This window comes from Leptinotarsa decemlineata, unplaced genomic scaffold, assembly GCF_025532065.1.
Source record: "Leptinotarsa decemlineata unplaced genomic scaffold, Ldec_3_MD MMD2_tig00000505_RagTag_RagTag, whole genome shotgun sequence".
NCBI classification, from domain to species: Eukaryota; Metazoa; Arthropoda; class Insecta; order Coleoptera; family Chrysomelidae; genus Leptinotarsa; species Leptinotarsa decemlineata.
The window spans coordinates 19002028-19016224 of NW_027412549.1; the positions used below are offsets into that span (position 1 = coordinate 19002028).

Here is a 14197-nt window from a genome sequence, read left to right on the forward strand (position 1 = left end):
GGAAGAGGGTCACTCTGATAGATTTTATTACTCAACAAGTAGGTACGTATTCGATACGCAGCTCCTAGTATAACTTGATCAAGTATCCCATTTTTACATTTGAATTTCATAGACAAGTTATTTAATCAGAGATGTATTCGACTCCGAGTCGACACCTAAATTGTGAACAGGTTTTGTATCTGGTGGAGGAAAATTAATCTCTAGTCGAAGCAATATATAACCTTTTTTTCAAATTATTTTCATTTTTTGTGAATTTCACATTTACAAGAAAATATACATAAACATCAGCCATAATGGAATGTCAATTCACATCAAATTATACAACGACAATTCAACTAAGAAACTTAATACCGAGTTTCAGAGTTTCGTGGTTTCAATGTTGGAAATGGCAGTGGCCGGCCTACCATGAGAAGTTTCAGTCTAGGCTGGTCTGAAAGTGTCGTTGAATATCTAGCAAAGTGGCTCAGCACCAAGTTATCAGCGTTAAAAATGACGAATATGTTATAAGAGGGTCCAGCTCCCATTTCCGCTCACCTAAGGGTAGAATTTTTTGAAAACCCAGATCTGGGTGTCATTGTTCCGTGCAAGCTAAGGTGTAAGGAATCGTGCCGACAGCTGAATGGCCGCAGTGTGATATGCGGTTACGAACTATCCCCTTGGGGAACTGGGCGAAACCTACGGCAGAGCAGGGCTCTGCCAGAAGTGACCAACTCTTTTGCTACTCGTGGGAACACAGATAAATGAAACAAACACAAAAACAAAAACAACAAAAACAAAAACCAATCTCGAGGCTGGACAGAAGTGCTCACCTCAATCTAAGGCGGTGGCTTGGGATGAACAGAAATGTCCACCCCAATCTACCGTTTGGAATGAGGCTGAACATAGCAGATCACCTCGTGATGTAATGCAAAGACCAAGACGTAAGGCCAAAAGGAGATAGAGAGCAAAGGAGGCAGGAGTGGCAGCAACTATAAGTGCACCCTCCTCCTTCCCCACTACACCTCCAACAGCAAGGGCACTTCCTGCGGCGGGTGCCAAGAGTTCCGCCTTGAATAAAGGCAAGGAATCGGCTGCCCCTGCAAGAAATCTCCCTCACTTGTACACCTCCACGGAGGGAACCCCAAGATGGCTGAAAAAACTGCGCAACGATAATAATGTCGCTGCACCTTCCAAAACCTTCGCGTAGTCCACCGTGAGACTCCTTCTAGGTTGCCAAAGAGAGTGTGTGTTCGGCGAGTCTTGGCCTACACCTGCCGATATAAAGGAGATGTCTCCCAGCGACCTGCCCACCTTCCTGGACAGGACAGGATGAAAGTTGACCTAGGAGGTTGACCGGGTGGATGTACAATGGGTCACATGTGGTCTAAGTGCTGTGGGCCTACAGTCACCGTCCCATAAAAACTTGGAAACCATGATCAAAAAACAGGAAAATAGCTTTCACACAGTTATCTCGGGCCGTGAAAATTCACATTCTGAGACCTATTCTGTTCATTGGATTTTCAAAAAATCCAGATTCGAATATTGGGACGTTACACTTATTGTGTTTTTTGCGAAGATTTCAAAAATGATTTTTCAACCGTTATAAAGTGCTTAGCTACCAATACCATGTTTGTGAACAAGAACGAGTTCTATGTTCATCATAATTTATGTAGATTATTATTATTGATGTTCCTTCATGTTTTCTTGAACTCACCTGTGTAGCTCCGTTGTAATCTACATATGGTATGCCGCTTTGAATGCTAGACTGGACTATTGCATCAGCAATTTTGGTTTTACCAGGAGAATATCCCACTGTCAGATAGCCTTTCGAACCATGAAATTCGGGGTCTTGGTATTCTGGTACCGTGAAGTTTTCGATTTTTTTAAAGTAAGGTAGAACATCTTTGAAGGACCTGCAAAATGAAGATTAGTGATTCCTAGTAGCTTATGAATAATCAGAACAAATAATAATCAGCCTATTCAATAGGCTGAAGAATTGAATCGCAAATACTCATAAGTAGTAATTGAACAAAAATTATTTTTTCGAAAAAACTCTGGGAAACTGGTAAACTATCACTAAATATAGATTATGATAGAGGAGTATTATTGGTTTTCATAACAGAACCCTTTTTGTTTTCTAAACTATCACCTCATAGAAAATATAAAACTTTAAAGAAAAAATCCATTTGGATATGTAAAATGGAATAATGGAAGTTATAAATTCCGGCACGAGTGGCTGGCATCTTCAGTGGTCAAAACTGAAGCCTGTGTTGAGGAGAAGAAACATGCAGACAAGAAAATGAGTATTTCGAAATATCATTTCGAAACCTTCATCTCTCCCAATTAACTACCAGCCAGTAAATGCCAGCCGGAAAACATATAGTTTCCCGGCTAATATCCCGCTAGATATTGAATTATATCCGACAGATATTTATGCAAGATTCCTCACAGAGGCTAGTCTCGCAGATATTTCTCTTTCATCCAGTAGCAGGACCATGCTGAAATTATTAGTATTAATTTTAGTAGATTATTAGTAGATCACCTAGAGACCGCGGTTTCGAGGTACTTCTCGACAGTGCAGGAAAAATGCTACTCAGACCGCAAAGTGCGTTTTTATGTTGGTACACTCGTCTCGAATATATGTTCACAGTTTAGGATGTTAAGCAAGTTCAGTTTGTTGGTGAGACGCATAAAAGTTAGAAGTGTTCTGCTATTGACATAATTGGATCAAAGAATATGTATCATGATGTAAAAAGTGGAATTTAGTACTCAAAAACACTCGAAATGTTGATAGTGGCATACGGTGATTGTACTCTGAGTCAGAAAAATGTTTACAAGTGGTACAAGCTTTTCACAGAAGGTCGACAAGATGACGCTTATCCTAGACGCCTCAGCACATCAACAACGAATGAAAATGTTGAGAAAGTGAAGAAAATTGTCATGGAGAATCGTTGAATCACTATTCGAGAAGTTGGTGAGGATGTCGGCAAATCGGTTGGCTCATGCTATGCAATTTTTTCGTAAGTTTTTGACATGAGGCATGTGGCAGCGAAATTAGTTGCAAATTGGCCGAGTTTTAGTTAGAAAACCGTCGCATGAACATCGTTCAGGAATTGTTTAATGACGATCCAGATTTGCTTGAAAGGGTCACAATTGATGACGAATCATGGGTATAGTATATACGAATAGCATAAAAACTAAATAGTTACCGAACGTCGGCAGTTCCTTTGTATGGCATGGGTGGCGTGGTATAATTACGAGGCCTGATCATTATTTTTATGTGGGAGGTTTTAAATGGTGAATTTATCAGACACGGTACATAAGTCGTTTATTTAGCTGTTCGGGTTGAATTGGAAAAAACGCCGGCATAAGTGATTTATATCTGAGGGGTACTACTTCGATGGGGACAAAATAGAACAAACCAGCAAAAAGTGCATGTCAGGACAGCTTCGAGGGTTAGAAAAAACGCCAACACAAGTGAATTATATCTGAGGGTACTACTTCGATGGGGGCAAAATAGAACAAACTAACAAAAAGTAGGACAGCTTCGAGGATTGGAAAAAACGCCGGCATAAGTGGTTTATATCTGAGGAGTACTATTTCGATGAGGACAAAATAGAACAAACCAGTTTTCAAGCGTGATTAATTTCCAACTACTTCCACTCATATCATTCCTTTTTGACAAGGTAACTATTTCAATAAGTGGTAGTAGATTTGTATATACATTAAATCGAAAACAACTCACCATCCCTCGTTTCCTAGTCTAGCCCAATTATCATAATCTCGCCAGTTTCCTCTGGTGTATATCATGTAGTTCAGTACGCTGGAACCTCCAACGACCTTACCTCTGGGCCAGTTGCACTGATGGTTATCCAAGCCCATGCAGAAGCTACCACTCGGTTCTGTTTTGTATCGCCAGTTCGACTCAGTGAATTGAAGATAATTGGCTAATATTGGAAAATCCATCAATAAATTTTCGGGACGACCTGTAACGTTATTCTCATTGAATTGAATTTACAGAAATGTGTGCATCCCTATATTTTGACATGATTTATTTTCCGTAATAAACCCCCCTGTCACTGTTCTCTACATTCACTGAAGGGAATAATAATAATATTAATAATAATCAAATCATCTAAAAGAACAATTCGTTCAGGCCAGTCTCAACTCCCTACACTGTAGGTTATTGGACTGACACCTATCAGAATACAACTACTCCCCTGGCTAATACCACGATGGGCTTTGAATTATATCCGACAGGTGTCAGAGCAGGATTCTTCACAGAAGTTATTTCTACATATGCTGTTGGCGATACCACTGCCGCAATAGATTTTCAATTATTGGAACACACTTACAGACCGGTTTCGGGCTGTTTGGCCACTCGTCAGTGCAAGGTAGTGTCTATCATCGACATGAAATCGATGATTTCCGATAATTGAAAATCGAATTCCGTCAGAGTATCATTCCTCGAACTAAGCTGAAGCATACAACAAACAACAGGTTTGTCGTCGCCCCATCTGCCTGTGAACGAGGTAACCAACTGTATATCCAAAATTTGCCCAATTCCTCGTATAAGAAAAGAAAACTTCTCACATATAGTCAGTAGGCATACTTGAAGACTGGCTATAAATCAAATCATCTAAAAGAACAATTCGTTCAGGCCAGTCTTAACTCCCTACAGTCTCAAGCGACGGGCGCTTGTTAAACAAAAAATATGGCACAAAACACCCACGCTTTTATGATAATAATATTGCGTTCGTTATTGTTTTAAGCTTATTTTAATAAAAAATAACTCTTCATTTCGATGTTCTTTAAAATTAAAAGCGTGTTTTTTAGTTTTTTAAACTATATTTATTTTTCATTTTTTAGTTTCGTATGCTATAAAAGCGTGTTTTTTAGTCTTTTTAAACTAAATTTATTTTATCTAAACTTTGGGATCGATCAGCCGTATATAGTTTAGAAAAATGACCAGCTACCAAGCCGATGGAAGTCAGTAGGCGCGCGGGTTAATGAAAAAAAAAATACTTTTTTCAAATGGAGAAATACATGTAAAGTGAGTTCGAATTATATCAAGGAGGTTGCGTACAGCGCCATCTGCCCGCTAATAGATCAAGCAATAATGTCGATATATCAAGGAGATTACGTACAGCGCCATCTTCTCGCGAATAGATCAAGCAATAATGTCGATAATTCTGTCAAATACAGATCCCGAACTTGAGGATTACAAGCAAACAAACAAACAAACATATGTGTGTCTGTTTTCTGTTTTTTCGTTAACCAGCTGTCGCACCCCTACGAACGACAACCGTCAGAAGTCGAAACTTGTGCGAGCTAAGGATTAACGAGATCTTACCTTTTAACGTGTGATTCCTAACACATACGTACATATATACATACAGGTGTAGCTAATATAGAACGTGTAAAAAAAATAGGTATTTACCTGCTTCTATAAGTAGAACCGACCAGTTCGGGTTTTCGGAAAGTCTATTGGCCAATACACATCCAGCTGTGCCCGCCCCTACTATCACGAAATCGTACTCTTTTTGAATTTTGTAAATTGGTACGTCTGCCGGTTCATCAGTCCATTGATTTTCCCCATCTTGCAGTAACGATATGACTCCTTCTAGGAGCGACTCTTGTAAGCTCGTCGATACTATTGCCAAAAGTATAAAGACGTAGGCTAATTTTAGGCTCATTCTTGATGTTTACTGCAACAACAAATATCTCGTTACAATTATTATAGTAGAAGAATCTTCAACAGTTCGATAAATATGTTACATGAAATTCAATATTCGAACATTTTCTGATTCATTAGGTCATCTACATAAACAGACAGACAGACATAATTTATTTAATCATGTTATGCATTCAATACATTTATGACAGGTCAAAGAAAGTGCAGATACAAGCTGTACTGAGTACAAAATTAATAGATGATATACAATTATTAATGATCATTTTACTTGCTTCCTTATAGGCGCATTTAGCCAGCTCAATTCGAGGGGGCGCAGCTGTCTTGCACGCAGCAATGCTGCCACCCTTTTTTGTCTAAATTTTTTTTATTATATTAAAAACACTTGAGAATTTTTTGGAGACTTCCAAACTTTTTCAACATAATTACACTATTATTTGTTAAAATCCTGTCTCCATGTGGACATCCCCGGCCTCCAACCGGCGTGAATGGAAGTGCTGTTTCTCTATTACACTTATAAACTTTCACAAAATACTTTTAATTTATTGATGGCACGTTCTATGACGGCAGACATTCACAACACTAACTGAGTTTCGTCCCCAACAATGGCGTCCACGTGCCTTCTTTGTGGACGATCGCTGTCAGCACGTTAGTCCACTACCACGTCAGAAAGGAAACTCTAATGATCATTTGAAATAAAACGTAACTGTTAGGTAGAATAAAATATCAGTGATAGTGATTAGATGTCACATAAGTGATCGTTTTGTTGGTGTTGGCACACACGTCAGGTAAAAATGACATTTCATAACCGCTGGTTTATACTGTCCATATATTTACTGTTCATATATTTCGTAAACATATATATTACAATTATTTACCCTTTACCCTCCTTGTCAGCAAAAGCAGCCAAAGCTATTACCCTCTCATGCTTATGTAAACATTGTTATATGCATTTTTCATTTTTCAAACATAGATAACATGTCTGGGTTGCCATATCTAAAGACAAAAGAGGTCCATTATCAGCAGTAGGGGTCTATCGCATACCGTGCACTTGTGGAGAGGTATATATCGGGACCATCAAACGATCCATGGGAACAAGACTGAAAGAGCATAAAGGGAACTGCAGACTAGGCCAAACGGACAAGTCAGCTGTGGCAGAAGACGCACTTAGTGAAGGAGACCACATAATTTTGTTTGAAAACACAGAACTAATTGCTCCCAACCAGGGATAACATAGCCGACTGGTACGGGAGGCAATAGAGATCCACAAACACACGGAGAATTTCAACCGAAAAGAAGAAACGGTGCACCTCAATCAAATATGGAACCCCATTTTAACCCTTCAGTAGACGCAGCTGGTCTAGTGGACCGGGCAGGATTATAATCAGTATTTCGGAAACGTTATTGGGCGGAACTCTCCGGCCGAGTACCTTCCATTTATGGGATGATAGATCAGTCTGTATTCTTTTGTTGACGGTGCTAGAATAGTAAGTGAGTAATTGGACAAACTGGTGCGGTGGACCGTGTTCGATTACTGTAGTCAAAATTATGGATTATGAAGGAGAGCAGGAAAGGCTGTTGCGTCTTTTTGAGGAAGTCCAACCAGAAGACGGAGTCGATAACGAAAAGTAATTAGAAGAGGAAGATAACATTGAAGAAAGGTCAGAGGGAAGCGAAACAGAGGAAGAAGTTGAGGAATTAGAAGTTAGGGTAGAATTATCTTTCATTCGTGGACCGTACTTTATTGGAAAAGACCACAAAACAAAATGGGCCAAACATAGAGTACCTAAAAATGTTAGAACTCGAAGAGAAAATATTGTTTTGCAACTTCCAGGATCAAAACCATGAGTTAGAAATATAACCAATATCCAAGGTATTTGGAATAATTTATTCGATTCGAACATGTTACAAATGATAGTTGATAACACGAACACTAAAATTGAGGCAGAGAGGCACAAGTTTAGCCGTGAACGAGATATATATCCAACGAACATTAACGAAATTCGTGCATTGATAGACCTGTTATATCTTGCAGGTGTGAGAAAACCAAGCCATTTGAACACCCTTGATTTATGGAAAACAGATGGCACTGGTATAGATGTGTTTCGTTTGACGATAAACATTACCAGGTTCAGATATTTATTGAGATATATAAGGTTTGACGACATCACTACTAGGGACGATCGACGTATTCTAGATAAATTAGCTCCAGTGAGATGTCTGATAACAAAGTGGAATGATAATCAGAAAAAATGCTTTTCCCATTCGCAATATGTAACGGTGGATGACAAACTAGAAGCATTCAGATGTTGATGCTCCTTCCGTCAGTACATTCCCAGCAAACGTAACAAATATGGAATAAAAAAATTTGCCTTATCCGATGCAAAATTATTCTATACCAGCAATATGGAAGCATACGTCGGAAAAAATCAAGTAGAAGGCCCCTATTATCAAGATACTAGTACCAAAGCTGTGACTGAACGAGCCTGCCAACATATTTATGGTTCTAATAGAAATGTAACCACTGACAATTGGTTTACTAGCACTGCGCTTGGTTTGACTATGCAACAGAATGGTTTGACCCTTCTGGAAACGATAAAAGGCAGAAGAAAAGAAATAACAATTTTTTTCTCACAAAATTCAGGACGACCTATTGGTTCTAGTACATTTGGGTTTGGTTGCAGAGGAACTTTGGTATCGTATATTCCAAAAAAAAACGAAAATGTTTTACTGTATTCGACTATGCATTATGAAGACAATGTTGATGCAGAAACTGGAAAACCGGAAATGATTTTAAAGTATAATAGTACAAAAAGTGGGGTCGATGTTGTAGATCAGTTATGTGCACAGGATAATGTGGCACGTTGTAATAGAAGATGGCCAATGGTTATTTTTTATAGTATACTGAATTCTTTCGTAATATATAACAGTAATCTGACAAACTCTACAAAAACAAGAAGACAATTTCTGACAGAGTTGTCTTTCAGTCTTATGTATAACCATCAGAAATGCCGAAGTATGAATGCAAATATTCCAAGGACAATAAGGATGCGCTTGAAAGAGATATGCCATTTGGATGATGATTCAGTACCCGTTCAAAGAAATCCAGGAGAATTTGGGAGATGTAGCTATTGTAGTTGAAAAAAAAAATCGTAAAACAAAATATTTCTGTGCGTTATGTAAAAAATATGTATGTTTAGAGCATGTCATCCCGATATGTGAGGATTGCCACAAATAACATATATACCTAAATTTAACATGTAATTTTACACACTTCCTCTAACTTCACATGTATAATGCAGTTGAATCATTTTCTATTGGTGTCGATTTCAGTATATTTCAGAATTATATGTTCGTTTTTTTTCCTGAAAATTATGTCGTAGGAATGAAATAAATAGTGATCAAAAAGTCGTTCATTTTTCTACTTTTGCAGGAAATCAATATCTAAATGAACTGTTGAATAGTAACAAAAAAATGTTGTGGAAAAAATTATGATTAAACAATATTAATTGAAAAATTCGAAAAAATTATTTAATAAATATATATTATTCAACTGGTCTTGTGGACCGTGTGCGACTATTGCTGTGTAAAATGTTACTGCGTCTACCGAAGGGTTAAGGAATTCGAGAATAATGATCAGGACAAGCAGAGAGATTGTTAATATTCCAAGTTCAAGTGCAGGAACGAGTACAGGTACAAATGCAGGTACAAATACAGGTACAAATACAACTGATTACCTGAAAGACATTAATACGCTTTGCGAAGCCTAAAAGTTAGTCATCGGACAGCAAGCCATGATGGTTAAATCTTTGAAGAAGCTAGCCACTCGCGCCAGCGAAACGTCAGGAAGAAATTCCAAAAATCCACGGTTTTCAAACTCGAAAAGAAATAACACTGGATTGCTACACAATTTAGTACTCGTGTATGAAAGAGGCCAAATTCAACTAACATCATATGCTTCTATGTTGTGTATCAATCCTGTTAATTATATATCTGATTCAGTTCCATAACGAATGTGTCTGTTTAAAAAAACTGTTTTTCCGTTAATCAGCTGTCGCCCCCATACGAACAACAACTCTCAGAAGTTGAGAAACTTGTGCGAGCTAAAGACTAACGAGGTCTTACCTTTTAACGTGTGATTCCTAACACGGTTGCAGAATCATCCCAGCTTCGACCAGACAAATTCTATCGAGAAAAATACCTGGTCAAGGCAGGAATCGAACCCACGACCTTCCGATCCTGAGGCGGGCGCACTACCACCGCGGCCAAATCCATAACAATGTTTGGATGAATGTTTGGAGTAGAAACGGAATAGGAGTGTTTTTCGTATAATTCAATATTCATATAAAAGTATTCGTTACGAAAGTATTTTTCTTTCGTCTTTATATGAAAGTAGTTGTTTTGAGTGTTTTTTTTTTTAGTTTGTGTCTGAAAGTTGACTTAAATGCATGAACTCCACATCTTTCTATGGGGTTCATTTTGGAATTGGTTGCTCTCTTCCTCTCTTTGAGAAATTCTCACATTTTTTTAAGATGGAGGTTCAGCCAAAACCTCCTTTCCAAAACTTAATCCCTCCTAAAAATATACCTCTTTCAATTCAATGACACTCTAATCTCCAGCATTCCACCACACTCCAGTATGTTTCGGGATATTCTAGAATATTGATAAATGCTTTCGAATGCTCTCGAATAGTTCAAACTGTTGTAGAACGTTTTACTTCAAGTAAAACAGGAACCTTCTTCATGAATAAGTTGATATGACACTATGACTGAAAAATATGTTCTCTCTCTACGAATTCGGATCGCTTATCACTAGTATGAAACAAAGTCTCTTCAGGTTAGGTTATGTTGTGTTAGGTTATGTTTTGTTAGGTTTTGTTGTGTTAGGTTTTGTTGTGTTAGGTTTTGTTAGATTAGGTTAGGTTAGATTAGGTTAGCTTATGTTAGGTTTTGTTAAATTAGGTTAGGTTATGTTAGGTTAGGTTAGTACAGTTAGGTTGGGTTAGGTTAGGTTGATAGCACCCAGCATTTCGATTTGAGTATTGCATGGGACTATTTATGAGGCGTACAATATGATAGCGATAACCGCTTTCTGGGCAATTCTCCATTTTTGAGAGATACTCTTGGTGAAATGTCGAATATTTACGATTCAAGATCCGAATCGTATTGAAAACGATTCCTGAGAGTCATTCCAATTAGTCGAAAAAAGTGTTTTTCGGTATTCCAAAATTGTTCACTCCTCAGTTGGGTTGGTGTGGGTTTTGGAGTAGACGCGGGTGGGGTGACTTGCATTGGGCCAATTTGGGGTGGACTTGTAGGTTGGATTAAATTTAAAAAAAAATAATTTTTATTGGAAAACATATGTGGGTTAGTCTTCAAAAATTCAATTATTTAGGATTTCGAAGATAAATTAATAAAAAATCATTTTTCAATATATAAAGTGTGTGTTTTGGTTTGTTTTTAATAGCAAAAATTCTAATAAAATTGCAATTTTCATTCAACAAAAGCACAAATGACAACAAAAACCGTTCGTTTTTCATCATTAAAAAGTGGTTTTTCAATAGATACGAGTAGAGTGATTGAAGAGGAGGTCTACATAAAAATCCGCGATGATATATGTCTATCTCTTGAGGATAGTAACCATTTTTATCTTCAAGAAATAATGACTCATTTACGAAACGAGTTTAAGCAATACACCTATAATCCTTATCCAATCTAGTACCTTAAATACACTGTGCCTTGAATATAGATCAATATGGCCCTTCACAGCTTGTAATTTAAATGAATATTCTCAAAGATAATATAAATTCAAAATGCAGGGACACAGCGGTTGCGGCAGTCCCAGCCGAGGGGCCGGCGGCGCTTGCCTATAAATAGAGCGTCAATGGTCGCGATTCGCCCTATAACATTTTATGATAAGGAGCGATCGCACGCGTTTATATGTATATTCAGTATCAGCATTGCACCCGTTCGGAGCCGGGGTGATCGCTTTTATGACATAATTTGAAATATATTGAGAGTTATAGATGAATTAATATTGTTTTCGTTTTCAGGTAAGTTTTGAAGTCTTGTTTTCTACTTCATGATTTGGATATTGATGCTGATTCAATCATCCGTTTTACCAGTGAGTATTTGTTTTTTTTTTGTATCATTGACTTGGTAAATTTAATGTGAGGAAATATAAATTGGAAAGGGTATAAATAACAGTTTGATTGAAAAGTTCGTAGGCTAACATAGATTTTTTAATAAAATGTGATTTCATTATTCAATTAATTTTCTTTCGTAGGCGACAGACACAACGATTATAGCGGTCATACTATTTTTCGCTAGGTACCATTTTGATAGTACGATTTATCTTCAGTTACAACATAGGCCTCAATTTCGACGATTACCTCTGGATAATATGGTGGATCTGGGATTATACACTATACGGAGCTTTTCATGATGAGCGTTAATTAGCCGTTTCTGACAAACTATCTAATGGATCAACCTGAAAATTTCACAGTATGCATAAATCAATATGACCTACACGCCTAAAATATTTCAGACGATGCGGCGTTGTCGCTTCTACTATAAAGTAGCGGCTTCTTTAATTTTTCAAATGGAACACCCCGTATATAATATCATATTATTATTATCACTTTGTCAACAAATTCATATACTATTTCCCTATACCTATCTATTACCGTTTTGAAGATATAAATTAATTTCGATATTTTTTTTACCAAACATGAACTTTTATAAATGCTGATAATCTTGAACTATCTAGCACTAAAACGATCAAATTTCAAATGGAGTGGAGTGATACTATGAGGATCTTCACTCCGAGTCATATTTTCATTTGCCTCATACAGGGTCTTCAAAAAATGCAGATAGTTTGATCTCATGGAGAAATTAGTGGAACTCAATTTTTTCAAATGAATCATCCTGTATATTTCAACATTTTTGAGCTCTACATCCAATTTTAGATTAACTTTGTTCAGATAATACTATTTCTATTTTGAACCGTTTTCGAGATAAACTGTTTCTAACGGAAACTGACGTGGTTTTCTTGCTCGTTTTTTGAATTCATCACTTATTTTGGATATTCAACATTTTTTTATTACTTAGTAATATTTTTTTTGATCCAGTTTTTTAACTATCTCAGATCAGTCGATTCGAAATTGGTATGCACCTACCTTAGAAAAAGTTACAATTTGTATACATTGAGGTATTGGTCTCTAACGTACAACAGTACACATTAATATTTTTCAATAGTGTGCTTTGGAAAAATAAATAAAACAATTATTTACCGTCAGACTTTAGTTGGTGGTTTTGACTGATTGTGATAGCTACCAATTATAATAGAATAATGTCAAGATTAGGTTACAGTAATGAAGATTTCTTGAATTTATTGATAATTTATGGTGAGTGTAATAGAATTCCAAGTAGAACATGCCGAGTATTTCATGAAAGATATCCACAACTTCCGAAGCCGAATAATAATGTGATAAATCGACTACTAAAAAACTGTAGGTTGAATGGAACCTTCCGTCCAAAAATCATTCGTAAGAAGACTAAAGTGGATGATGATGACAATGGTATAACAGTTTTGGGATACTTTCATGCATTTCCAAATGCTTCTCTGCACGAGGCTGAAAGGGAGATAGGTATACCCTACGTGACAATTTATCGAAATCTTAATAAGCATAAATGGCATCCCTATAAGTTCTACTGTGTCCAACATTTGAAAGAGACTGATTCACCTCGTAGAGTGGAATTCTTTGAATGGTTACTTGTCAAGACTCAAGAGGATGAACAAAAAATGGAGTTTTCAATAGACACAACAGTCATTATTGGGCGCCAGAAAATCCCCATGTTGTCCGCCAAAGGGGTTTTCAAGAAAGATGGCAATTCAATATATTTTGTGCCATGAAGAATGAGTCAATTTTTTATATCGAGTTTTATGATGATAATTTGAATGCATTAAAATATGAAGATTTACTGAGGAATGGAATTCAAATGATTTTAAATAATAGACCAGGAAGAGAACGTATATGGTACTAAATGGATGGTGCTCCACCCCATAATTCTCATTCAGTCAGCGAAGCTTTAACCGAAATCTTCGAAGACAGATGGATTGGTATCAATGGACCTTTTCGTTGGCCTCCTAGAACATCAGATGGCAATCCATTAGATTATTTCGTGTGGGGTTTCATTAAAAATATGGTTTACTCTACTCCAATAACAACAATGGAATATATGAAATCGAGAGTTACAACTGCTTTCAATAGCTTGACTCTAGACTTGATCAGAAGCGCTACACATGACAATCTTTTGAAGAGATTACATGTTTATTTAAGTAGAGGTGGAGATGTGTTTGAACATATTTTGAAATACACTGACGATTAAATTAACTCATTATTTTATGGGTTTATCATTTTCAGTTCGTGTTTCAGCGTTAATAAAACTATTGTTTGAAGAGAAGTTTCATTCGATGGTTGAGGAGTATTTTAATAATTATCTTTTCATTGTATTATCTGTGACT

At 36.9% G+C, this 14197-nt stretch overlaps 1 protein-coding gene across 1 annotated transcript in view; it reads right to left on the bottom strand.

Moving 5' to 3' along the window:
* LOC111511046 (glucose dehydrogenase [FAD, quinone]) overlaps nucleotides 1-14197 on the bottom strand; it is a 30971-nt gene that overhangs the window by 1323 nt on the left and 15451 nt on the right. Inside the window, exons 2-4 of the mRNA XM_074174196.1 lie at nucleotides 5420-5687; nucleotides 3725-3965; nucleotides 1694-1892 (exon numbers count right to left, since the gene is read on the bottom strand). Coding sequence (XP_074030297.1) covers nucleotides 1694-1892; nucleotides 3725-3965; nucleotides 5420-5675 — 696 coding nt within the window. The 5' untranslated portion in view covers nucleotides 5676-5687. The remainder of the gene's footprint in view (nucleotides 1-1693; nucleotides 1893-3724; nucleotides 3966-5419; nucleotides 5688-14197) is intronic.